Below are 27,543 nucleotides of genomic sequence, written 5' to 3'. Positions count from 1 at the left end.
TGTGACAGACTTGAAGCCCAGAAAAACTGCAAACAGGACTCAGGCTCCTACCCAGCCATGGTTCTCTCTACTGTACCTTCCTGCTTTTCAGATGATGCCAGACACCGAGTTTATCTCCCCATTTGTTCATGTGTATCTGGACTTTTATTTCCTCAAATAGGAAAATTGAAAAAAATTTCTAAACACGGGTTGAAGAGAAGAGACACCAAGCAACGCAGTTGACCTTCAGGTCTCAGTCACATTGGAGGGTCTATGGCTGTACCTTAACTGGCCTGTGAGTGAGTTCTTTTGCTTTGAATTTAGGAACCTGACCCCGATGAAGAAAGAAATACGGAGCCAACTCCAGGAGAAAAGATACTTCAGGAGAGCAAAGAGCAAAGGGACCAGCAGTCTCGGCTGAGAGCCATTGATGGGAAGCTGAGAGAGATCAATGAACAGGTGTGGTCTTTCTCACTTAAAACCTAACCATAGCCATCATTGTCCTAAAGAAACCAGTCAGCTAGATTGTTTTTAATCGGCCCTGAGAACTTGCCAGTCTAAATGAAAGCAAAAAATGTGACTCATAGGACTTAAGATGATAGCATGATACAATAATTTGTATAGTGTTACCCGTAAAATACTATCTGAACTCAGAATCACGTGTCTGTGTCTGACAGGAACACACATGTTCCCTTCTGGAAAATATTTAGTTTTCAAAAAAAATCCCATTCTTATGTATTAGCTTTAATGCTTAAAAATTCATGTGTCTTGTTTACAATAAATACATTTTAAATTTTAAAACAGTATAAATAATTTTAGCCTGCTACATATTTTTCTTGCTTTTAAAAAAAATATGTTTTTTGAGCTAGAGTCTCAGTGTGTAGCCCAGGCTGGCCTTGAACTTTGTTTTTAAGGAAGGAAAGGTCTTTTGGTCAACAGTTGAGGGTACAGTACACCATGGCAGAGAAGACGTGGTGGTGACAGTGCCCTTGGCCTCGGACTGTGGCAGCAGGAGCCGGAGGCCGCTGGTCACATTGTGTCTGAAGTCAGGAAGCAGGGAGAGCAGGGGACAGCCTCTGGAGGATGCTTCTGGGAACCGCTTAGTCTACATTATTTTCTTATCCTTGACCCTGTAACGGAGTATCCTTTCAAGATCACTGCTGCTTATGCCTCATGACCTGAGTTCGAATCCTGGAAATCATGGTGGATGCAGTTCTTGAAAGTTTTCTTCTGCCTTTCACACGTGTGCTGTGGCGCCCACCCACCCTCACTCACATACATGCACAAGTATACACACGTGCCACATGCACACATTATAATAATAAACTAATTGAAAGATGACTGATTTGGGGAAAAGAGGTATAATGCATGGCCACAGAACTGGTGAGCTGAGGATCAAATCCACAGCCCGTCTTAGGGAAGGGAAAGAAGAGCTAAACCCAACACAGGAGTCCTGATACCTACTCTTGGAGACACCTGTCTCCCAGGACTGACTTTGGAGCAAAGGCTGGAAAAACTGCTTCATTCTGTGCTCTGGATGGTTGCTGATGGCTGCTGATGCACATTTGTCTTGGTCAAGGTTAGCTGAGAGAGTGGGATTCAGCCATTCCGTAGATGGCCTCGGTCCTGGACTCAGCTGTTAGGAGCTATGGGAAGAAGACAGACAGACAGACAGACAGACACACACACACACACACAAAACACAGTGAAGCTGAGCTCCACACACTTTGTGTTGGATTGCACATTCACATAGGGCCCATAAAGCAGCTCTATAAAAGCCTCCCTAGACAATCTCTCCATCATTTGCCGTACACATGACAAACAGTCTCTGGGACTCTTGTTTTTTCCTCTGTCTGAAACTTGATTTCTATTGTTTTGGATGTTCTCGTCCCACCCAGTCTTCTAAACCCCCCCCCCCCAACGACTTTATAACTTCCCAGAGTTACAGTCCTGTAATGCAAGCGTCTGTTGTGGGCACCATGGTTATGATCCAAATTGCTTAGGCTTGAAGCTCAACTTTGTGATGTTAGTATATTGTGAAAATTTTTCCCAAGGGGAGATGAGAACAAGTTTAACTCCACCGAAGTTTACCCCGGGAACCAATGAGTTTATTAGGCTTGCTTAGAGATCATGAGTGAAGGGTAATGGGCAGGTGTATAGGCGAGCTCCACTAGAAGGGCTACACCACCGTGGATGGTGGCTTTCCATGGCTGCAAGGATGAAGTCCTTCCCCAGCTTTCCCCAGCCTAGATACTTTGGCTCTTTCCCAGGGCCCAAGGTCACAGGAGATTAGGGCAAGATCTCATACTGGGAAGAGTGGATACTCAGGTGAGGGTCCAGTGACCCGCTTCATCCCCTCCTCCTCTGAGGGAATGCCGAGTCAGCAAGCTCAGTTGTGATCTTTTGTGAGCAGACACAGCAGATCACCAGTCTTAGGTCTTGGTCTTGTGCTGCTCTGAGGATAGGGCTGTGAAAGTCAGTGATATGGTATTTGTGTGAGCTTATTTCTGGACGGCAGAGGATGGAGTACAGGTAGTGCAAATGGAAGCCGGAAGGGGGTAATCCTGCAGAGGACCCATGCTGTCCTTCTCCTGACTCAGGATGAATGAAAGGAAGGGTGGACCAAGAAAAGCAGGCTCGGAAATGGAGAGTGAGAAAGGTTACTGTGTGCACCAGGGATCGGAGCGAGGAGGAGATAGGACAGCATTACGTCTGTGAGGATGAGATGAGTGCGCAAGGGAGCCACGGCCCACCTGAAGCCCGTCAGCAAAGATGGCAGGTCTCTCTGACAGCCTTCCAAAAAATGGGCATTGAATTGAAACAGGGTGAGGAGAGCTGGTATAATGATACATGGAGGGTCAAAGGAGCAAGGAGTTGATGATAGCTCTGATTTCATGATCAGAGGAAAAATGAAGGCAGTGTGTGTACTCCAGATATCAGTTCTTTGTTCCAGCTTCAGAACTTCTTCTGTATAACAGTACAGAGTCCATGGCAACTGTCAGATGTATGAGGTAGATCTCTACATCCTGAAAGGAAGATGCACAGATACATACGGAGAAAGATGTCATTGCATGAATCAGTGATTGTTGTGACTCCATTTGTATGGAGAGGTCATGGGGAAATCCTGGGCCCCTGTGTGTCACATGCTGGTGGTGACGGCTTTTAGTGAGGCTAGGGATGACAGAGAGCTGAAGAGAGGAAATACACTTTTTATGACATGCTAAAGAGGAAAGCATATTGGGACTAAGGTGAATGTTATATTATGTTTCACATTTTTCTCTATCTTCCCAACTTTAAAAAAATACAGGTGTTGTATTTTAAAAAAGCATAAATGTTTATGAATATGAGGATTTATTGTTGTTTATTGTCCCTTGCCTGATCAGTGATCTTTAAACATTTAGAGACAGTCATTACAACAAATGAGATTTAGTCTTACTGGTAACTCAGATTCACATTCACACACTTGTTAGGTACTGTATACACCTGATAGACCAGAGATGATATCATCGATGTGACGTGATTGTGTGTGAGTGGGGATGGTGTAAGTTGGGGCCCAGTAATAACTGAAAATATTGGTAGATTTTTAAATTGTTTTTTTTTTCTCAGAAAACAGTTGACTAATAGATACAACAGTGAATATAACATTATTTATATTTTTGCCCATATAATTTCACTTTTGGAAATAGTTCCAAAGAAATAATATTCAAGGAACACCAAGCCAAACAGAACAGGAAGCAACATAAATGCTCTTGAGTTAATGAATGCTAAAGGAATTTACACATTATGAGCCCAGCTAAGACTATGGCAGGACATTAAAAATAATGAATATGTGGACCTCACTGATATAGGACTTTTACGTGGAATTGTTTGATAGAAAACAAAAAAATCAAAGTTGAAGGTTGATCTTACCAGCTATATGTAATGTATGTTACACATTCATGTGCAGTGAATGAATAGGAATAGCTTGCCTTTATTCTGCTTCCCATTGATTTCCCCTTTCTTCTAAAGGAAGAGGAGTCATAATTGAGGAATTCTATAATTTCATTGTATCATTTAGAGATATTTTAATCCACTGATATAATGATGGACTTCTTGATAATTTAAGAAGTAACAACAATTTATTCCTTATCTATTTTTTTTTAAGAAAAGAATATCTTTAAGTTCTAGACCGAGGTAAAAATGCCTTTAAAGAAGTAGTTTGGTAATTCCACCGTTCATAGCTTTCAATTTCAGATTTCGGATTTTCAAAAGAATCAGCGATCTGCCTTTACCTCAGTGAGCCCATTAATAATGCAATGGAGAGTGGTTTGTTAGGATTGGGGAGAGCTCTTCACGGTTCCAATCATTCCAAAAGCTCCGACCACACTTTCGGGTCTTTATTGTGTCTCCTTTGAGTTTTTTTTTCATTGTTTTCCTCTTTTGACGTTGCTACTACATCTCTGCACATTCCTTCCTGTTTCTGTTTCCTGGAAACCACAGTTTGACCTTGTTTGGTGAACTGAGTTATGATTGCATCAGGGTGGTTAGCTCTCTAAGCCCCTTGCTGAGCATTGAGGATAAGAATGTGGTTCACAAAGGGCTATCAACCCTTGTGTTCTTATTTTGACATGTGCTTACATTCTGCCTGCTATGAGAATGGCTGGAGCCTGGTCCAAAGCCCAGGGGATTTTGTTTGCTCAGAGAATGGGTTGGAGGACGTTCCTCTAGTTGTTGAACACGGGGAAATCAGTTGTAGAGCGTGGAAGCTTAATCGTCACACAGGCCAGTTCTGTAGCATAGAAACCAAGGTACCGAACAGATAAATGATTTTTCAAAAGCTCACAAGTACTTAACAGTAGGCTTAGGCCAAACCCCAGTTTTCCTGGTACCTTAGTCTCTGAACTTCTCAATAAATAGAACTATTAATTGCTTTTGTGTGGGTCAGCCGTTTTCTGTGTGGGATTTGTGACCACCTCGTGTGGACTGTGCCATCATGTCTGGCTTTCTTATACTGTTTCTGGGAATTCAGCGGAGGGCCTCATGCTTACACAGCAAATACCTCACCAACTGAGCTCTCTCTGGTCCACATGCATAGAACTTTTATTAGAATATTTTCAGCTATTACCCGTCTCTTGGCATGCCTAAGTTATGAATTAAATGTATACATGGATGTATAGGAGAAAACAGAAGAGATAGGGTTGGCACTAACTGGAGTTTTAGGCATCCTCTCCTCTCCTCTCCTCTCCTCTCCTCTCCTCTCCTCCTCCTCTCCTCTCCTCTCCTCTCCTCTCCTCCTCTTCCTCCCCTCCCCTCCCCTCCCCTCCCTTCCCCTCCCTCCCCTCTCCTCATCTTCCCTCCCTACCTCCTTCCTCCCTCCCTCCTCCCTCCTCCTCCTTTCCTTCCTTCCTTGTTTTTTGAAACAGAGTTTTTCTGTGTAACAGCCCTAGCTGCCCTGGAACTCACTCTGTAGACCAGGCTGGCCTTGAACTCACAGAGATCTGCCTGCCTTTGCTTCCTGAGTGCTGGGATTAAAGGCGTGCGCCACCACGACTGGCTACTGCTTTTCTTATGGTTAACATCTAAAGCTACTTCTATCCCAGAGAAAGGATTGACTAAGGCAGTGGCACACAGCGACAGTTGTCGGGGGTCTGCTTGCCACTGGTGGTGAAGAAACTTTCCCCCGAGTGTAAATCCAGGTACTCCCTGCTTCATCAAGGAAGACTTGCTGACTGGCGCAACGCCTTTGTGAAAACCAGTAGCTGACAGTTTGAGGCCTGGCACCAGCCAGTACACTGCTGTGAAGGTCCCAGCGGGTCAGGGTGTCTGCTCCTAGGTCTGGTGATCTGAGTTCAATTCTTGGGATACACGTGGAGGGAGAGAACCTGCTTCTTCAGGTTGTCCTCTGATCTCCACACACACAAACACACAAAAATAAACAAAAGTGAAAAAAGTTCAATTTTGAGTTTTGATCAACATTGTATATTAACCTAAATATGTGTTTACTTTGGCTTTAAAAATAAGACAACTTAAAAAGATATATTAATAATAAAATGAGGTGTGTGTCTGTAAGGGTAGAAATTCAATAGAAATGCAAATATCAGTGTTCCTTAATCTGGGAGTTCACGAAGGTGAGATTAGAGCCGCCCACATGAGCTGGGATAGACCAAGCTCCTGAGGAGGTAAGGGAGTGCAAATGTCAGGTTTTCAAGGGTATGGAAGAAGGTTGGAAAAAGAAGGAATAACCTGAAAAATGTTGCCTAGATTTATGAGTCAGATAAGGTTTCATGTTTAGAGACAGCATGGCCATGCAGCCAGATTCTGTGCCAACTTCTGGATAAGACAGTTCTGGTTTTACTTGCATGACAGACTAGATGTCTGGAGAAACTCAAAAAGACCCAAACAAGCTGCATAAGATACACTTTTAAAGGCAATTTTAAAATGGACTATTTTATGGAGACATAACCATTAATTTTTATGGAGTAGAGTATGATAATTTGGTACATAGATTCATCAAATTGTGGTAACAAACATACTCAGCCTCTTAAATGTCAATAATAATGTCTACATACTGGGGACTTTGGTCTCTTTTAATTATTTGAAAAAAATAATAAATTATCGTAACCTATAATTATCCTACATGCTATAGGAATTTCTCAGTGAATTTCTCCTGTCTCTGTTTTGATACCCCTTTATCTAACTTCCTTCTGTTCCCTTTTCTCCACACCCTTCCCAGTCTCTAGTGACCACCATTTCACCTCATTTTTCCAGATCAACATTTTGGTTTCCACAAGTGAATGAGAACTCTATTTTTCTTTCTGTGCCTGGCTTATTTCCCTTAGCACCGTGGCCTCCAGTTCCGTCTCTGCTGCTGCAAATGACAGGACTTCATTTATTTTTCTAAGACTGAATAGCAATCCATGTGCATACACAGTATATTTTCCTGGCCTATTTATTCATTGGTGGACAGCTTGGTGGAGTCCAGACTTGGCTATCATGAATGGTGCAGCAGGGGGGTGTGGAGGGCTGCAGGCATCTTTTTGGTACAATGACTTCATTGCTTTGAGGCATATACTTGTTGGTGGGATGTCTGGATCGTATGATAGCTGTATTTTTAAAGTTGTTTCTGTACTGTTTTCTATAATTTTACTAGTTTTTCTTCAATCAGTCATGAATAAAAGAGTTCCTTTTTATTTGCATCTGCACCAACTTTTACTATTTTCAGAGGTTTGGGTAATAGCCATTCTTACTGGAACGAGTGATACTATGGTTTTGGAAAACACTTACCTGGTGATTAGTGATAGGGAAAGCATTTTTTTTTCAAGCACTCCCTGGCCATTTGTATGTCTTCTTTAGATAGAAGTCCATTCAGACATTAAAGATAGCCTTGTGTACTCTGGATAGGAAGTCTTTGTTGGATGGACACTTCGCACATGTTCTCTCCCATTCTCAGGCTCATGCCCTAACTCTCCTGTGTTACCTTCTTGTACAGAAACTTATTTGGTGAAATCTCATTTTTACTTTTGTTGACTGCTTTCAGGGGGCTATCCCCCAAATTCTTTGCCTATACAAATGCCTTAAAGTCTTTCTCCTGTGTTTTCTTGTAGTAATTTTAGAGTTTAATAGTCAGGTCTTTGGTAAGTTTTGAGTTGGTATTTTTTGTATGGTGAGAGATAGGAAATCTCATGTCATTGTTTTGCATATGTGTATCTGGTATTACTCATTGCATTCATTTAAAAGACTCCTCTCCAGTGTATACTCCTGATACAATGAAAAGGAGAATCACCTGATGTAGTGGGTGGCCGTTTGAGCCGTGCCCTGAATCACCACCCCTAGTGAGGCAGCTGTAGCTGTTACACCTGCCTGTGACCTTGAGGTACCTATCCCTGGGGAGTGGCCGCCAGGGACCCTTAAGACCTGGGATGCACGTATGCGATTCTCTCTTGGTTACCTCATGGTTTGGATGCTGAGATCTTGGACCAAGCCGTTTGGTGTGGGACATAGCTTAGCTTTCCTGGACCCTATGATAACTCTCCCATGGTTGTGAGTTTACCCCCAAATAAATTCCTTTGATCATTAAATAGACTCCATGGATTTATCCCATTATTTGGCACCCAATGTGGGGCATGAACCCACAATCCTGTGATTAAGAGTCCCATGCTCTACTGACTGAGCTAGCCAGACTAAAGGGATGAGGATTAGTTTTGGGGTTTTGTATTCTTTTCCATTGATTTGTCATTCCATTGATTTCTTTGCCAGTAACATGCTGTTTTGGTTACTGTAGCCTTGTAGCTTTGATGCCAAGCACTGTGATGCCTTCAGCATTTGGCAAGGTGGGGGTAGGGTTGTCTTGGCTTTTCCAAGCCTTTATAGTTTCACATGAACTTTAGAGGCTTTCTTTTATTTCTATGCAGGATGCCATTGGTGTTTTGAAGGGAAGTTCATTGAATTTCAGCTCCCTTTGGAGAGCACAGCCATGTTAACTGTCCTAGTACTTCTGATCCATGAACATTGGGCATGTTTCTCTTTTCCATGCCTTCTATAATTTCTTTCATTAGAATTTTGTAACTGTAATTGTACAGATTAAGACTTCTTTGATTAAATTTATTTTTAAATATTGTTTTTGGTAGGTGTTGTAAATGGTGCTGCATTCTTAATTTCTTTTATCAATGAGTTTGATATTAGCACATGAAAGTGCTGCTGTTTGTGTGATAGTGTTAGTATCCTTCAAACATACTGAATTTCTCCATCAGTTCTAATGGCTTTTCAGAAATACTTATTGATTTATTTAATATGTATGAATGTTTTGCCTACATGTACGTCTGTGCACTGTGTGTGTGCCTGATACCTGCAGAGGTTGGGGAGTGTCACATTCCCTGGGAGTGGAGTAGCAAATGATTGTAAGTCAGCATGTGGGCACTGGAAATGAAACTGGGGTCCTCTTGAGGAGGAGCCAGTGCTCTTAACCACTGAGTCATCCCTCCAGTCCCATGTGGTTTTTAGAGCATGGCTGAACTGGCAGAAAAATAATAAAGTTCCTGGAGGCCAGAACTGGTAAGACAAGGTGAACTGAGGTGGAGGTCAGCGACCACTGGAACGGCATTGTCCCTGTATTAGTCATCGATTTCCCAAGCCTGCAGTGTGAGTTTTAACAGGATGTGTATAGGGTTCCAGGAAGTGAAGCCCAAGATGGGGTGCAGGTCAACCAGAACTCCCATGCTGTGTTGGTGCACCACACAGTAAAGGGCCAATGGAGGAACTAGGAAACGCCTGGGTCTGGAGAGGGAATTGGAGTGTGTGTGTGTGTGGGGGGGCACATACATCTCTGCTTAGGTTGTGGGTGGATTGGGGTAAAGAAAAATCCCCAATTCTACTGAGAATTTCTAAGTAGAACATGTGGTTTTGAGTTTGCATCCACACTGGTCATAATTCTAGGTCTTAGGTGGGGGGAGTTTCATTCTTGGCTGAGGAAAAAGGGAAATGCCCTTGAAGAATGAAGTTAAACTAATTCTCACAAGTGAAGCTGAAGGAACACGAATCCACAATACAGAACTACCTGCTTCCCTTCCCTGCCAAGAGCTGAGGGGATAATAAACCGTGGGCGGGAGTTAACAGAAAGAACCCACTGTGGAGTTGCTTCCACAAGGAGCGCAAAGTTTGCAATGTCCTGTTTCAGAGCGTAGCACCGCTCCGTTTAATGTGTTTAAAGGAGTAAAAGGGGCTCTGGGCTGAGTCCAGAGGAGATTTGAAATGGTGTCTGGTAGTGCTCGCATAAACACAAGTATAAAGAGAAGGACATGCTTGGGGTTGGGCCTTGACCTTGTACAGAGTCCTGCTGCTATACCTGTCACCTTACCTGTTTCTGTGGCTTCTCTAAAGCTTTGTGTTGTTCTTGAGAAAACACTGTCAGCATTTTCAAACCACCCAGAGAAACACTGTTCTGGAGCTTTTCAGAACTGCTAGAGAACAGGTGTCCACATATACGTATGTGTATTATTACAACTTACTCAAGATAATGCTTTCACTGTTTAGTATCTCAGTTTTCCGCTTACTCATCTTTCCTTCCCCTCCCACGAGCTCTAGGCAATTCTGATCTTCACATTGGCTCGTTTTGCCCTCTCCAGTAGGGCACACAGCAGAAATAATACAGCGTGTAAAATCTAGGTTTGTTCCATTACTGACGCCTATCTATTGAAGACTCTCCCATGTTCTTGCGTGCGTTATCACTGAGGTACCGTCCAATGCACCATGTTCTTTGTTTGCCTGCTGAAGTACATCTTGATTTCATCCACATTTTGGCAGCCTTAAACCTGCTGTAAGCGTTTCTGTGCAGATTTCTGTGTTGACATGTTTTCAGTTTGCTTGGCCATGTATCTAGGAGAACACTTGATAAATTTTACGGTAAGCATACATCAACTTGGTGTGAATTTGCCAAGCCGTCTTCTACAGTCTTCATTCCCACCAGTCAAGAAGAAGAGTTTGTATTTCCCATCTTTGTCAGTCTCTGGTGTTTTCATTGTTTAGAATTGTGGCCATGCTAGTAGCCATAAAGCCTTGCTGTTTTAATCTGATGATAAGTGACGTGGGCTCCCTTATATGCGTCTTCAGCGCATGCGTGTGTTCTTTGGTGGGGTGTCTGTTCAGATAGTCTTCTCATTCTCAAATTGGGATGTTCATTTGCTTATTGGTGACTTTTGTTTTTTTCAGATATAAGTTCTTTATAAAACATGAGTTTTTAGAAATATCTCTCCCTTCTGTCTTTTACATTTACATTCACAACACACTTCTCATTGCTTCGAAGGATTAGTTATATTTTCTTTTACAAATAAAAAAATTCTATGATATAATTTAAAACAATATGAAATACTAGAGTTTAAAGAATTGTTTGAATAATAGAAACTAGAACTCCTGTCTGTAGTTTTCTGCATGAGTACCTGCTAGTTATAAGATGATTCTGCCCAAAAGCTGCACACATAATTGGAATCATAAGTGGATGCAGATTTCACAGCACAGCCTCAGTTTCCCAAGAGAACCCTGATGTCAATTGCTTTGCTCACCAACCATGGAAATGGCTGTTATCCTAAGAATCCTTCCTGCTTAAAGCTGCATTTAAAATGGCACAAATATCCTTGCTCCTGTTTTGCTTTAGAACATCTCTTCACCCTTTCTAGATGCATAAGCATTTCTGTGGTGGTATTGTGTTTCCCAAAATATTGTGTACTCTAATAAATTTATCTGGGGTCAGAGAACAGACAGCCACTAAATACAAAGGCTAGAAAATGGTGGCACTCACACCTTTAATCCTAGCATTCCAGAGATAGAAATCCCTCTGGATCTCTGTGAGTTCAAGGCCACATTGGAAATAGCCAAGCATGGTGACACACGCCTTTAATCCCAGAAAGCCAGCCTTTAATCCCAGGGAGTGGTGGTAGAAAGCAAAAAGATATATAAGGCGTGAGGACCAGAAACTAGAGGCATTTGGCTGGTTAAGTTTTTGGCTGGTTAAGCATTTGGCCTGGTTAAGCTTCAGGCTTCTGAGCAGTAATTCAGCTGAGACCCATTCGGGATGAGGACTCAGAAGCCTCCAGTCTGAGGAGACAAGACCAGCTGAGGATCCGGCGAGGTGAGATAGCTGTGGCTTGTTCTGTCTCTCTGACCTTCCAGTATTCACCCCAATAACTGGCCTCGGGTTTGAATTTATTAATAAGAACTTTTAAGATTCCTGCTACACATTTCTATCTTTCTGGAGTCTTCACTGAGTTTGTGCAGGAACCCTTGGGCTGCATAGGAGACTCCTAAAGCTTTGTACAGTCTGGGGACCAGCTTTTCTTTCCCAAGGCAAAGGGTAGCCCTTCAGGTGTTTTTCAGGGCTTCAAAATGGAAGCATCGAGCTGTTATTATTTTGGAGTCATAGTTTATGACTAGTTTTATATTATTTTTACTTGTTCCACAATAAAAAAAGTTCAGAGTTAATTAGATGCAATCGGATTTCTGTACATTTACTATGCGTGAACCTCACAATGGAAAGTGAGGTATAGACTCAGACTTTTGATCTTGGGGGAAAAGGATGGGACTAGTCACCAAGTGTGATAAAAGAAAACAGCAAGAGACATAACAAAGAAAGTGCTTAACTTGCAGACAGGGAATATCAAAATGGAGAGTGATTGCAGCGGAGAGGCAGGAAAGGCTTTGTGGAAACTGAAGCATACATTGAACCTTGAAGTCGGGTTTCATTTGGCTGAAATGAGAGCGGGAGTAAGAAAGACTACACTGTTGGGAAGGGCCAGCTGTGGAAAATGTGGGCCATGTCAGAGAACAGATTAGTAGTGCTTGTGGACTAATCACGTGAAGTTTGGACTTTCTGCAGTGACACAGAGATTCATGATATTTTAGAAACCCAAGTTTTGCTGAAGCTAAACTGTGAATGGGCTTGTTCAGGCCTGAGTCACTTAGAATGTTTCCCCAGCCAAGAGCACATCATCAGCACCTGGGCAGCATGCTCACATTCTCTACCTGCCTTGGCTGGGCCTCCATACTTGTGAGATCCACACAACCACATTTCAGTGTCCTTGAAAGCAGAAGACCTTGGGGTAGTGCTCAGAAAGATGGCAGATACTGTGTGGTTCTTGTCGCAGGATCACCTCGGGTCAGTTTGGGTAGACCTTACAGAGATCAGTGACATGAGTTTAGTTTGCAAATGCCTTGGAACAAAGCTGTAGTGTTTGGGGTATGCCCTTGTCCCATTGGATGAAAGTAAATAAATGGAAGTAAACTGTATAAGTATAAGGGAGCCATATTGAATAGCAGCCTGTGAACGGCCAGTGAAATTTTCAGAGCAGTTGTTTGATAAGATCTGAGCTGAACACTCAGCAAATTATTATTGGCTGATTGACGGTGTTTTTTTATCACCAACAAAGATACATGTGGAAAGTTACTTGAAGGACTATTTAAACACATAGTTTTTCAGAAAATGGAAGAGTTCATATACAGATACTATGTTGTCAAAGCTTTCATTCTCCTTACTCTGTGTCCAACACTAGTACTGTGGATTCTGTTGAATTTTTCTGTAATTTCTTTCTCTCTTGACACTTCCTTCTTTTTCTCTTAAAGACTCATAAACATGTTGGTAAAGACACAGTTACAGTAGATGCCCGCAACCTCCCACCCTAATCCATTTACTGTCCCCTCTTATTGCAGAATTCCGAGGCAGCCATATTCTTAGGGAAAGAACCTCACTATTCCTTGTAATGGGGGTGGCAGGAGGGGCAGTTCAGGATAAGACGAAAGTAGAAGTTTTTTTCCTAAGAAAGGACTGCCTGACCTGTGTCTCTGTCCTTCACTTTTCTTCATGGTTGGCATTTGAGGATATTGCCTGGACCCTTTGGACCATCCTGAAGCCACAAAGGCAATGCAGGATGTGGAGAAGGTTGGGACAGTGAGGATATCATAAAGCCACTGCCTCACCTCCTCTTTTTATCTTGAGCTACTTTCTTCAAATAGAAAAGAAAAAACAAACAAACAAAAAAAGAACAACTTTGGTTTGCTGGGTTTCTTTTCTGGAAACCATGGTAATTGATTTTAGAGTTCACCTTTGGGCAGACGCAAGATGATGAGCATTTCCTGCTGGATACAGAGGGAGCTCCAGAGTTTCTCAAGGGATCGCCAAGGCACTTCATTGTGTTTACCCTGTGATAATTGAATTTGAACCCCAAATGGAAAGTTACACATTCCATCATCAGTAGTGATGGGATTCCTCTCCATCACTCAAGCTTGTGTGGCATCAAAGACCATGCATAAAAAGCATGTGGGATAAAAGACCATGGGGCGTGGGACACTGATGACTGATCACAGTAGAGCTGGAACTTCAGGCCATCAGAGTCCCTTGGTGGAAAATAGGTAACTGATGACAGTTCTGTAGACCCCCTGAAGATGGCATTGATGAAGACTTATTTTCTAGGGACTATAGTGAGCCTGTAGAGTGTGAGGGACAGTACTAAGAATCCTGACATGGCAAAGTAACATCCTAGACCACTATCATCCCTGACAAATGCAACAAAAACTGCGTCATTTGAAATCTCCCAATAGTTAAGAAGGTAAAAAGAAACTACTGAAGTCATATTTAGCCCAACACACCCCAAATATATAAATGTGTTATGTCTACTTTGCATTGTCTCTGAAATGTAGCCTGTGACCTACACAGCACATCGTGGTCTGGACTAGCCTGGTTCATGTGCGTGGCCACACAGGGATAGTGATGGTTGTGTCCCAGAGAACAGAGTGACATAGGTAGTGTTCATACATACATAGTTATCCTTTTCAAAAGCATTTTAATCAAAATTTTAATTTTCTAATGCTATAGGAGAAATTTCTAGAAGACTCTAACACGAGGAAAAGGTTCTGTGGCAGTGTTTAACTGTATACTTTCAATGTGAATCTGAGCAGAACAGTTAGATTAGATCTTTAATACAGATGGGTAAGGATGAAAATTGAAATCTTGGCAGTTACTGAAACCTCATGTGTAGTCTTGGAAAAGAAAGAATGCCCTTACTTTTACTCTTTGGTATTTGAAGAGGTAGGAAGAGTAAACCTTTTTAGAGTCATTCACAACACAATGTCTGTTTAACAGGATGGGGATCTGTCACCTTTTTTTTTCTTTTCTTTCTTTCTTTTTACCACTGTGCTGTTACAGGCTTTTCCCTTCCTCCAGCTGGGAGAGATGAGAAAAGATGAATCTGGGGGTGCAGGGCAGACCGTACTCCTTGATATTAGAGCTGCTGGGTTCCATATCAGTTGGATCTGTGTTCGCCTCCCAAAGCCAGGGTGTTTCATCAGCATTTCTTTAGGTGCTGTCTGCTAATGTGACCATTATTTATCCCAGATCATGGGATGCACAAAGGATTCCAGGAAGTCAGTTGTTAGCACTTGATCAACCAGCATCAGCTTCGTGGCATGGTGTTTTCGGCTCCATCGCCAATAAAATTCTCCCCACAGAGGCGCTGAACATTTGAAAGGGTTTCTGGTGTGCAGAGGCTTTACCCCTCCTTCTCTCCTTGTCTGCCCTCTCCTTGCTCTTGGACTTCCCTTTCTGTAGCTAGATGTTTTCCTGGTCTCACCTGGCACTGAGGTCCCACAGCCATTTATAAAATTCCTGTGTCCCGCCTGGTCCTGCAACTGCTCAGACCCAAGTAAACACACAGAGGCTTATATTAATTACAAATTATATTAATTACAAATGGCCATGGCCTGTGGCTCAAGCTTTTTGCTAGCTAGGTCTTATATCTTAAATTAACCCATTTCTGTTAATCTGTAAGTTGCCCCATGGCCATGGGTCTGCTGGCATGTCTGCTTTTTCTTCTCCTTTCTCTTCCTGTCCATCTGTTTGGATTTTCCACCTGCCTCTAAGCTGCCTTGCCATAGGCCAAACAGCTTTTTTTTTTTTTTATCAACCAATCAGAGCAACACATATTCACAGCATACAGAAAGACATTCCCTCATCACCTTTCCTTCCTCTTCCTCCTCTGTTCCCCTCTCTCATTCTTCCCCTCCTTTTCTCTTTCACACTCTTCTGTTTTTTCTTCTTTTTCTTTGTAACTAGATTCACTTTGTAATAGAAAAAGAAATTCCCTTGTGCTTAACTTGAAACAACAGATAACCATTTCAGAAAATAAAGAAGGCAAATTTATTGAGAGATTTCTCTCCAGTTGCAAAGTACTTATGCAAATATAGTCACCATTCAGATTTATCTACATAGTAAAAATGATGTTTTAGGGAACCTGGCAACTTAGAAAAATATAAGTGCCCCCCAAAGGTAGTCATCCTCCTATTATACAGAGACAGAGACAGACAAAGACACAGACACACGCACAATACATACACAGAGAGAGAGACACACACACACACCTATGTACACACACACACACACACACACACACACACACACTTTACTCTTTCCTTTCTTCTGTTTCTCTTTTACTTCTTTCTCTTCTTTCCTTGTTTCTTATTATTTTACAAAGCCTAGGTCATACTCTTGCATGTATTTTATAGTCCCACTCTTTCATTTAAGGAAACACAATGCGGAGCAGAGGGATCACTAGTGGTTATGAGTATGTACTGTGCTTGCAGAAGACCCAAGTTGGGTTCCCAGCACTCATATAGGGTAGCTCATAACCATGTGTAACTCCAGCTTCAGGTGATCCAACTCCTCTGGCCTTTGAGAGCACCCGCACTCATGGGCAATCCCCCATGCATACACACAATTAAAAATAATAAAAATAAAATATTTAGAAAATAGACAATGATAATTTAATACCATGGTAGTATATGACTATTGAATGATTCCACTCTTAGTTCATTTCTTGTTATGTTCAATGTTTTTGTTGTTATATATCATGATAGCATGAACACATATTTGTGTAATATTTTCTTGGATGCTAGAGATCAACCTCATATCTATCACCGAGCTATATCCTGGCCTTTAGTTTTTTGATCCAAGGTCTCACTATGTAGCTCAGATGCCTTGAAATGCTGCTCTTCCTGACTCAGCCTCCCAAGTGCTGGAATGAATTATAGCCTTTAGCTGGCAGAATGTATTCTTAAGTGGAATTGCTTGGAGTAGGTGTATAAAGGGTTTGGTGATGTGGTACCAGATTTGCCTCCAGAGCTTTTAATCTGTGTTCTCACTGACAGTGTCTAGAGAGCTGTATTTATGCCTGCAGTGGTAGCATTCTTTTTATTTTTGCCAATCTGATAGTTTCAAGATGATGTCATGCCTTAATTTACGTTTTTGGATTCTAGGGAATTTGAATGTGTTTCCAAATATTTATTAGTAGTTTGTGTCCTTGAATATTTATTTATCAAGGTATTTTTTCTTTCAAAAATCTGTCTTTCTGTACATAGAACATATACTTTCTGTTGTACATGTTCTGCATTTAGCCGTTTCCAAAATGTTAATGCTGATTATTGTTCCCTGATATTAAGTCTTGTGAGGTGTTGTCTTCTACATTATCTTCCAATGGAGTCATTGGTGAGAATCATATTTGGCTGTTACAACTTGTTTTCATTTCTTGAAGTGATCCATCAAAAGTATTTATTCCCTTTTATGTGGGAGCCCTGCACCACCTCAAGATTGTGTTTTGAGGAATGCCCCTCAAATCCCCAGCTAATTACATTCTCACTAAAGTACTTGGCATTAGCTTTGAAGATTGCAGCTAATCTCTCCTTTGCTGTATTTCTTAGGATCTAAGGTTTAGATAAGCAATGACAAGTAGCAACAGAAACATCTTTTTTTATTGATTGAGTCAGCTTTTAGTATTTAAATATAATTGAGCAGTAGCAGTTGCACTGCTTGTATTTTTATTCATTTAATGTTTACGTTTTATGAAATTGTACACAACCCACACGACCTAAACTCATCCTTCAGAAAATGCCCTCAGCAGGTTGCTCAAGCAAAGCCTAGTCAACAGTGCTCTTGATAGTCTGTGAAGACGGAGGCACCGTGTGGAAGGGCCACCCACTGTCCTGAAAATAGCATGGCAATATTGACTTTAACTATGAAAGATAATCAAATTAAGGGCCAGTGAGATGGCTCATTGGGTAAGGCATTTGTTTTGTACGCCTGATGACCTAAATTCAATCCCAGGAGTCCACGGTGGAAGGAGAGAACTGATTCTCCAAAGTTGGTCTTAGACTTTCACATAGGTGCTGTGGCATGTGCATGCCTGCACACAGACAGACAGACAGACAGACACAGACATAGACACAGACACTCCACAATAATAATAAGAATAATTTTAAAGAGATAATAAAACTAATCTGTGCCTCATGACAAAAGATGTAACTAGTGGGTATCTAAGGTATATGAATAATAATGAAAGGCTTTGAAGGGTAAATTATGGAAGATGGTAGGCAAGAAAGAAACCATTGCAGGTAGAGGTTGGGTTGTCATTCTGAGAGGAGTGGAGGTACACGGCAGAGGAAGAACAGCTGGGGACCAGATGCCACGGGATGTCTGGGGGGTGGCCCCCACAGTAGGCAGCCGGCAGAGCGCATTCAGCAGTGCTCCTGGGTCTTACCCCAGGGAGCCAGTGAGTTCCTTTGCAAATGGCCTGGCTACCATACACACCTCAGGAAAACAGGTTAAAACACGGACACAGGAGAGGCTAGAGAAATATTGCCTGCAGAGAAGCAACATCGAGGTCTAAGAGACCCAAACTGTACTCTCCTAGGACTCTGCTGGGAAAATATAAATACTGACAGCATCTTACTATCAAATTTGGGACCAACAATGAGCTAAGAAAGAAAGATGTATGAGTGATTACGAGTCTCCACCTACCTCACATTAGGTATGTCGTCAACTTTTCATTGGGCGACATGCCTTTAAAAATGAGTCCATGCCTGATGAGAACTTGGCATGCTGTTGGACTCAATTGCAGGAACCTCACTAGCCATTGCAGATTGAATTTGGATCACTTTGTTTCATAAGGTTTGGTAGGCGTTAGGCATTCATTTGAAGTCTCTAGACAAATCCCACAATTCCTAAAGTTTGACATTTTGATTTCTGTATTCTTAACCACCCCAGGTTGAGGAATGCCCAGTGATAACTCACTGTAAATGGAATGCACGGATATCATGGAGATGGCTACTTGCTAAAATCCTTGAATCAGAGTGAAAAAAAAAAATACGCCATTTGTAATGTATACTATTCTATTTATTTATTTTTATAATACATCATAGTTCTCAGAGTGTGCATCCCTCTGAAGTTTAAAATTTAATTGATGTGGCAAATAACAGTTGTGCATCTCACTGACACAATGTGATGTTCCAATGTATGTGTATACAGTAAGAAGATTAAATCCAGCTAATGAACACAGCCATCACCTCGCTTTATTGTTTCCCTGCGCGTGGTGAGAATGTTTCAAATCTATTCTTTATGTTTCCTGCAGTTGGGATATGATCTCCATGCCAACTTTGCAGGTAGGTGGCACAGCCATCATAGCTTTTGTTATTGCAGATGGCAATACCAAGACCCTGATGGACACAGGGGCCTTGCTCATCCCCCACGCTTCCTGCCTTCCAGGAAGGCACTGTTATTTTATGCATCCTCTAACATGATCATTTGAGTCTATCCAAGGGAAAAGCTTCTCTTTGTTGCACATGTCATTTTGTTTCAGGCTGCTTACCTGTGGCATTCAAATATTTGAAAGGTGGATTGATTCTTTCCTGAGAAGGGTAACAGTATGGCTCCAGCTTAAGCAGATGGTCAGGATATTTAACTCTTACTCTGGCAGATGTTTTGGGAAAAATTAGGTGTAGGGCTAGGCCAACCACTACTCACCCAGCTTGATCCTTGTCCAGAGGCTGATTGTAGTGTTTAAGCTCAGCGGGTAAAGCGGGCCAAAGCATCTTTGAGGGAGCCTGTGGTCATGGAGTGTGCCTCATTCATCAATGCATCCACAAGGGCCCAAACACAGCCTCTTTCACACCATCTTTCTACCGTTTCTGTGGCTTGTATACTAGACTGTTCAGGAGCTACCAGACCATAAAATCCAGCCAGCAAGAAAGCTGGAAGTCACACAGCCCAAAGGTTTATTAAGTGGCGTGAAGCGCTATTGTTTCGTGCATGCGTTAAATCACTGCTGTCAGCGTAGGGATGTTAAAAAATTCCCGGCTAGTAATAACACGAATAGCACTTTACGGCTTCAAAAAGAGATAAAAGGAAGCTCTTAGTCAGCACTCTGATAGCCTCACAGCACACGTCGTCGGTTTGGTTTTATGAGGACTTTACTTTTGGCAGATGCTATTGCTTCTGGCAGCAGACACTAATTATCATATAAATTAAGCTGGGAACTGAGGGGAGGCACACAGCCTGGCCCTAGCTACTTGGACCATGGTTTCAAGGGCTTCAATGCCAAGCCGGCATAATGCATAATGCCGGGCCAGGGAGGACAGGGCTCCGCTCTGCTCCTTCCCATTGGGGTCCACTGCGGGGACGTAATTGGCTTAGCTGCCGTGCACACACTGGGGCCGTTCTTCCTCTTTTCTCCTCCTGGCTTCTTACCCAGGGTTGTCTCCAGAGCATTCCGTGATCAGCCTACCGCACCTGCTCTCACTCAGAGGCCCTGATTACGTTCCAGCACACATTCTTACACACTAAATTATAAGTGTCTTCACTTGAATCACTTGTAACTAGTTCCGAAATTGAGGGTTAGTACTTTCCTTTCATAGGGTAACAGGCTTTGGGGTGTTGTGTGAGGGGATTAAGCCCTCCATTTAAAAGCCAAAGATAAAGACGTGGATGATAATTTTTTTTTTCTGTATTTTATTCAAGCCAGAGTGTAATCCAGAACTCGGTAATGCCTGCTTTACATCAGTAAAATGATGCTAAACACTTAGGTAGCTTGGGGATGTGAGTTGAGGAGCCAGGCTTGTAGAATAGTTGTGATACTTGGAGTTGAATAGGGATTTATAGTTGCTAAACAGTTCTCACATAAGCTATTTTGTTTGGAGTTTAAGTAACCCTCGGTGGGGGTAATTTAGGGTTAATGCGAGGTGACTACTTAAGGCCACAGGGTTGGTGGCACAGCTGGTACCCAGACATACATGTCATCTCCTTTTTTGCGGGGGGGATCTCCTTTCTTTCACTTCATTCTATTTATTGACTGCAGGTTTCCCTGCCCCATTAGCTCATTCAAGTTCCTGCTCAAATTATCATCCCCCGTTAATATTCTTTCTGTTTTTTTTTAACTACACTTTATGGAAATTGATCATAATTTGTAGCACCTAAAAAAGAATCCCTTGGGAACATTCTGTATAGATTTACATTTTGCTGATGGTATAAACATTTCCCCACTCTGACAGAGGAAGCTGTTCTATCTTAAAAGAAGTCCCCCTCTCTTTCCTTCCTGTGCTCCCTGCCTCCACTTTTCACCTGTCTGTCTCTGTGTTCCCTCCCTCCCTCCCTTCCTCCCTCCCTCCCTCCCTTCCTCCCTCCTCCCTCCCTCCTCCCTCCCTCTCTCCCTCCCCTCTCTTGTCCATCTCTCTGTTCCTGCCTGTGCTCTTTCCTTACAAGGCTTTAAGGCTCTTGAGAGAATCGTAAAGAAGGCGGGCTGAGGAAGAGCCCTGTGAGAACCAGCTAGTGCAAGGAGAGAATCTCGCAGATTGCTTCTCTTCAGAGCAGAGCTGAGGATTCAGATGGGTGGAGGAATACTGGGCCAGCCCTGCTCTTCTCTGACCCCCGTAAAGAAACCCGAGTGTCCACCCCATCCCTTTGACAGATTATTCTCGCCTTGTCAGGGCCTTTTTCTTATTGGCCACTTCTTCGGAAAGGACCTTATGTGGCCAATGTCAGAGAATGATTCTGGAGCTTAATTTCCCGAGAAGTTTTAGCCTTGGTGATGCCAGACGGAACCATGGGGGTGCCAGGCAGGACCACTGGGACTGTGCACTGTCCAGAGGTGCCTGGTGAAGGGCAAAAAGGGACTGAGACCTGCTGAGCTCCTTGTGGTCCGAACATTCCTGGCACGCTGATTCTCGTCACTTAAAATTACTCCAGCTAACTGTCATTTGAATGGATGTTTCTGCCTTAGTGGGCCCCATTTCCAGGTAGACTGGGACATTATCTGTGTGGCTGGGTTCTGTGCCGGGTCTCAGAACAGGAGCACATGACACCATTTGTCCAATCAGCAAAGCCAGATACGTCACATCTTCCCTTTTTTCCTCTTTTCTCCAATTTTGGGAGAATGTTCTGGTACCTTGCTCTTTAGATGAACACAGGAACCCATCCTTCTCCAAACACTTGAGTTAAAACCTTGCCTTTGTCAGTTTAGAGAGGGAAAGCCTGTGAGTTTTGGAGCAGGAGATGAAGCAAGAGGCTGCCAAGACAGAGGGCAAAGCAGAAGCAAACACATTTGAAATGCTCTTTGGGACCCACCTGAGCCTGTGATACGTTGGAAATGAGTCTGAGTGAATGGGCAGAAGTGCCTGCCCCTCATCCCTGCCAGCCACAAACAGAATCAATAGCAGTGTTCCAGATACATAAAATGCCCACTGCTCAGACCTGATGATGTCACTCCAGTCATGGGGAATTTGCTAACTGTAGATGCTGCAAGGTCATAGGCTGGGCTGATTTTTAAAAAATCTCAACACTCTTTGTTTAGATTAGATAACAAGTGATGCACCTTCTGTCTAGTGTGCAGGATCCTTTGGCCCGGAACATCCTGGGGCTTTTTGACAAATTACAGGGCTTTGTTTCTTACTTGTTTGTTTATTTATTTATTTTCATTTAGTGCTTTTGCTCACAGGGCTTTTGAAGTGACCTGACTTCACTTATGCACACAGCCAAAACTCCTGTACCAGCCAAGTTCCATAGTGTGGAAAATCTTAAGAGTCACTTTGCCGAGTCCCATTGTGTGTATGAGTATAGATATTTAATGTATAGCCTTCGGGCATGGCGCTCTGTAGAGGGTGTGGATGGTGCTTTCATTCTCAGACAACCACTTTATGAGGGACGAGGCAGAAAGGATTCCTGTTGTGTCCCTCCAGAAGACACCTATGACAAAAAGAACGAGGGAGTCTTCTCGGTTCTGTGCTGTGATCTGGAACGATGCTTTTCTTCAGAATCGACAGCCCAGTCTATGTTGAGTTGGCTTGTGTTAGTTCCTTTTCTAGTACCGTGATGAAACACCATGACCAAGGCAGCTTGCAAAAGAAAGAATTTGTCTTGGCTTATGGTACCCGAGGGCATCATGGCAGCTGGTGGCAGACACAGCCTGAGAGCTCACATCTCAAACCCAAAGCCAGAAGCAGCGAGCAAACTGGGAATAGCGTGTGGCCTGGAAATGTCAAATCACCTTCAGAGACAAGACTTCCTCTAGCAAGGCCACACCCCCTAAGCCACCCAAACAGTACCATTGCCTAGGGACCAAATATTCAAATACGTGAGCCTATGGGAACATTTCCATTCAAACTACCACATGGTCCTTTGAAGCTGGGTGCTGTTCCCACACTCGGGAGGCTGAGGCAGGAAGAATATGCTAAGAGCTTGAGGCTAACTTAGGCTACACAGTGAGTTCCAGGCTAGCATGGGCTACAGGTGAGACCCTGTTACAGACAGACAGACAGACACACACACACAAAGACAGGTGCTTAAGACATTCTTTGCAGACTGTATGACAAAACACTGTAGTTAGTAGTTATAGGTAGAATTAAAGTGTGTTTTCCAAGTTTTGTCTTTGTCCATTCGTTAAATGGTAAGTGTGGTACCTATGTTTTGAGGCACTGTTGAGTCCTTGGGGCAGCTCTAGGCAATATGTGGTACCATTCGGAGATGGAGCAGTGTCGTGGTGCCACCTAGTGGTCACCCTGGGGTGTCTGGACAGTCTTGCCGTTTGAAGCTGGTAGCCTGCGGTGAATTGTCAGTAGTTCAGGGCCTCACGGAACATGCCCTTGAGAATGGTGACGGTGATGAGCACACCTTTGCCCTTGATGGGATAATATTTTCACCATTGCTTTATGGCCACTAAAATTCTCTTGTTTCAAACTTCTTTGAAATTAGTTTCAAACATTCTTTTCCCCCTAATGTTATAAGCTAATTATGTCAATCAAAATTTTGGGTTAAACTTGAAAATTACAGATTAGTCATATTTTATCAACATGTTCTCACATGTAATATTCAGGTGCATGAAGAATATCTGCAGGGTATCCCAGATCCTAACCAAACCTGGATGGTGGCCAGTTACAGTGAACTCTCATCAAAGCTTGTTCTTTGGGGAATAATCTTTCTTTTGTAGAATAGCATAGGAAAAAAAGATCAGTGAAAATCTGTGCTTTCTAAAAATGTGTTTTTAGTTGAGTTGTGTTCCTCAAAAATCCAGCACACCAGAGAGGCCACAGGTAGCCCATGATATTAATCTCTCTCTCTTTTAAATCCTTAAAGCACTGGTAATCCAAAACTATAACAAATATTGAAGTTTTTTTAAAAAACAAACAGTGATACAGATCTGAATGTAAAGAATACCACATGGCACATGTACTAGTAACAAAAGTCTTGAAGCTTTTCATAAAAGCAGAAGCCAACTCCACCTGAGTATTTTAGAAGATTTTTCTGACTCTCTTAGTTAGGGTTTCTATTGCTGTGAAGAAACACTATGATCATGGCAACTCTTATAAAGAAAAACTTTTAATTGGCTTACCGTTCAGAGGTTTCATCCATCATCCATGGCAGGAAGCATGGCAGTGTGCAGGCAGACATGGTGCTGGAGAAGCAGCCTAGAGTTCTACATCAGATCCTTAGGCAGCAGGAAGAGAGAGTGAGCCACTGGGCCTGGCTTGAGCTTCTGAAACCTCAAAGCCCACCCCCAGTGACATTCTTCCTCCAGCAAGGGCACACCTCCAATAATTTCACTCCCTGTGTGTCTGTGGGGGCCATTTTCATTCAAATCACCACATTGACATATAACATAATTTCTTCAGGAAGATTTTACGTGACTAGTATTGTGGTATTTTGTGGGTATGCACTTGGGGACATATTTCCATGAAGAACCATAACATGTGATATGTACTAGCATTTCATTACACACTAATACTTTTTGTCATGGAAATTCCCCAAGGGGGATTGACACGAAACATTGTAGAGACCTTAGGAACTCTCTTCCAGAACATGTTGACTTGAACTAAAGCTCTCCCTATAGATGACTCTGAATTTGTAGACAGCCCTGATGCCATACAATTATTAGATTTTATAGCTGCTAGACTTACTCCAGTGACTGCTGAGAACAGCCAAACCAAACCAAATCAAACCAAGCCAAATCACCAAACCAAACCAAATAAACCAAACCAACCACATCAAACCAAATAAACCAAACCAGCAACCAATAAAACCAAGCCAAACAACCAAACCAAACCAAATAAACCAAACTACCAAACCAAACCAAACCAAACCAAACCAAATAAACCAAACCACTAAACCAATCAAACCAAATCAAACCAAACCAAACAAAACCACCAAACCCATTAAGCTAAACTGAACTACCAAAACCAAGCCAAATAAACCAAATCACCAAATCAAACCAAACTACCAAACCAAACCAAACCAAACCACCAAACCAATCAAACCAAGCCAAACAACCAAACCAAAACAAATAAACCAAACCAAATAAAACAAACCACTAAAACAAACCAAATCAAATCAAACCAAACCAAACGAAACCACCAAACCCATTAAGCTAAACTGAACCACCAAAACCAAAGCAAATAAACCAAATCACCAAACCAGACCAAACCACCAAACCAAACCAAACCAAACACCAAACCAACCAAACCAAATCAAACCAAACGACCAAACCACCAAACCAACCAAACCAAATAGACCAAACCACCAAACCAACCAAACCAAGCCAAACCAAACCAAATAAACCAAACCATCAAATCAACCAAACCAAATAATCCAAACCACCAAAGCAAACCAAACACCAATCCAAACCAGAACAAAGCATGGTAGTAGTGTCTGGGTTCAAACTGCTGGTATTTCAGTCCTCGCTCTGCCTTGACTAGCATGGGACCTTTAAGTAGTTCTCTTTCCCTTCATTCTGTTAGCACAGGTAAGAAAACCTCACGGGGTTGAAGGGAAATGCTTGGGACAGTGTCTGGTGGTAATCCACATGTGTGAGCGCTTTCCATCCTTGTTATGGTGGGATGGCTGCAGTTAAGGACACAGTGAGGAAGTCAGGGAAACACTATTTTATTGAGTAAGAATGAAGAGGACTGGCTGGGGGGTGATAGAAGAATAATGCATGGAGGCTGATGTAATTTGGAAAAGAAGAACTAGGGAACAAATCTGGATTTTAGCATTCCAAAGTGCAAGATAATTTTAAGCTAGTTTTTCTCATTTGATTTTCCATTAAGGAGAATAAATAGTGGATGGTTCCTGGTACTGTATGAGTGTGTGCACCGTTCCTTGGTCTTCCATTCAGCAGCTGTTCGGGTTTGTATGAGGTGATAACCTTACAGGTTCCCGCTCTGTTCTCTAGCCTTTTAGTTTTTAAGATTTTATTTGATTTTATTTTGAGATGGGATCTCACTCTGTAAAACTGGCTGGCTTGGAACTTTCTATGTAGATAAGGCTGATCTCAAACTTACAGAGGCCCGCCTGCCTCTGCCTTCTGAGTGCTGGGATTAAAGATGGATACTACTATGCCTGGCTTTATTTTGTGTTTAAATCATGTGTATGTGTGAAGGATTTGTCTAATTAATTTTTATCAATAATGAATCGGGAGTCAGATATCAGGGTAAGAACGTGAATGATCAGAGGAGCCACCAGTGACCTCCTCTCTTTTCCGTTCCTCAGTCCAAAAGGATCGAGATCTTCTCTCAGCCCTGCCTTACTACTTCCTGTCTCCTATCTATCCTCACTCAGTCCTTCAAGACCTCTATGGTTAATTTTGGTCACCTAGTGGCTAGCTCTGCCCTCTGACTCAAAGCAAACTTTATTGTCAGAATGTGATCAAAATATCACACAGTGTGTGTGTGTGTGTGTGTGTGTGTGTGTGTGTGTGTGTGTGTTTGTGAACATGAGTGTAGGTATCTGTGGAAGGCAGAAGATAGCATTGGATCCTTTGGAGCTGGAGGTAACATGCCACTGTGGGCTGCGGATGTGTGTGCTGGGGACCAAACTCACGTCTCTTCAAGAGCTCTGAGCTTGCTGGTACAGCTGTCTGCAGCAGACGGCCGCAGACTCTGAGCAATGCCTTAGCAGAAGTCAAGGCCACACTGGAGTTTTTCATTCCCAATTGGTGTTAAGAGCAAACGTGTGGTTTTTATATCTCTACTTGCTTTTTTTCCCTTCAAAGTAAAATATGTAGGTGTCAGTGTTCAGCAGGCCACATTTCTTCTAATGAAAACAGTGGGAACAAGATGTGTTTTATAGGCATATATAAATGTCAGGTCATAATGATTTTAGTGTGCATGTGTAAAAATGTTTGCTGATATTTAAGACATTAGGATCTGTGAAGAGAGTAAATCACGGAAAGTAAATGACAATAAATCATCTATGGACAGGAAACGGTTGAACACTCATCCGGCAATGACGTTGAGAACATTTTATTTCAGTTTCTGTATCACTTGCATGTTTTCTGGCTTTCAGTAACTCAATCCTTGTCCTAAAAGTTATTAGTCTGGGTACTTGACACTGGGCCTCAGAGTTTCAATGACGCCCTTTGTGTTTGGAGATGTGAGGGGTGCTGTCCTTCTGGGGACTGTCCTGGGGAACTGTCTCCGAGTGACGTGCTGACGCCCAAGCCAGCAGTTGCTCTCTGAACCACTCAATTCCTGTCACCAGGTTGATATACCAAGTCCCCCCCCACCACCACTACCCCATCCGTCAGGAAGCTCAGGGGAAAAAATTGATCCTGTATCTGATGCGGCTACAAGACCTTAGCCAGTGTGTACAGGCCTGTGTGTCTGGAGTCGTCTTCACTTCGTTAGTTACTCCAGCTTTTCAGCTGGCTGCCCTCCATGTCACACTTAGTTATTGTTAGAAGCTACTTTAAGTCCACACTGGAATAATGTAGCTTGAAGTGGAGTTTAAAAAAATAA

General features: G+C 42.5%; 1 protein-coding gene across 3 annotated transcripts in view; it reads left to right on the top strand.

Moving 5' to 3' along the window:
• Fsip1 (fibrous sheath interacting protein 1) overlaps nucleotides 1–27,543 on the top strand; it is a 127,662-nt gene that overhangs the window by 32,949 nt on the left and 67,170 nt on the right. For all 3 annotated transcript variants that reach the window (XM_037205108.1, XM_028888072.2, XM_037205107.1), the window contains exon 10: nucleotides 304–438. In XM_037205108.1, coding sequence (XP_037061003.1) covers nucleotides 304–438 — 135 coding nt within the window. The remainder of the gene's footprint in view (nucleotides 1–303; nucleotides 439–27,543) is intronic.

Source organism: Peromyscus leucopus, chromosome 4, assembly GCF_004664715.2.
Source record: "Peromyscus leucopus breed LL Stock chromosome 4, UCI_PerLeu_2.1, whole genome shotgun sequence".
NCBI lineage: Eukaryota > Metazoa > Chordata > Mammalia > Rodentia > Cricetidae > Peromyscus > Peromyscus leucopus.
The sequence above is the reverse complement of the archived record's forward strand: the minus strand, read 5'-3'. Positions and strand labels throughout refer to the sequence as shown.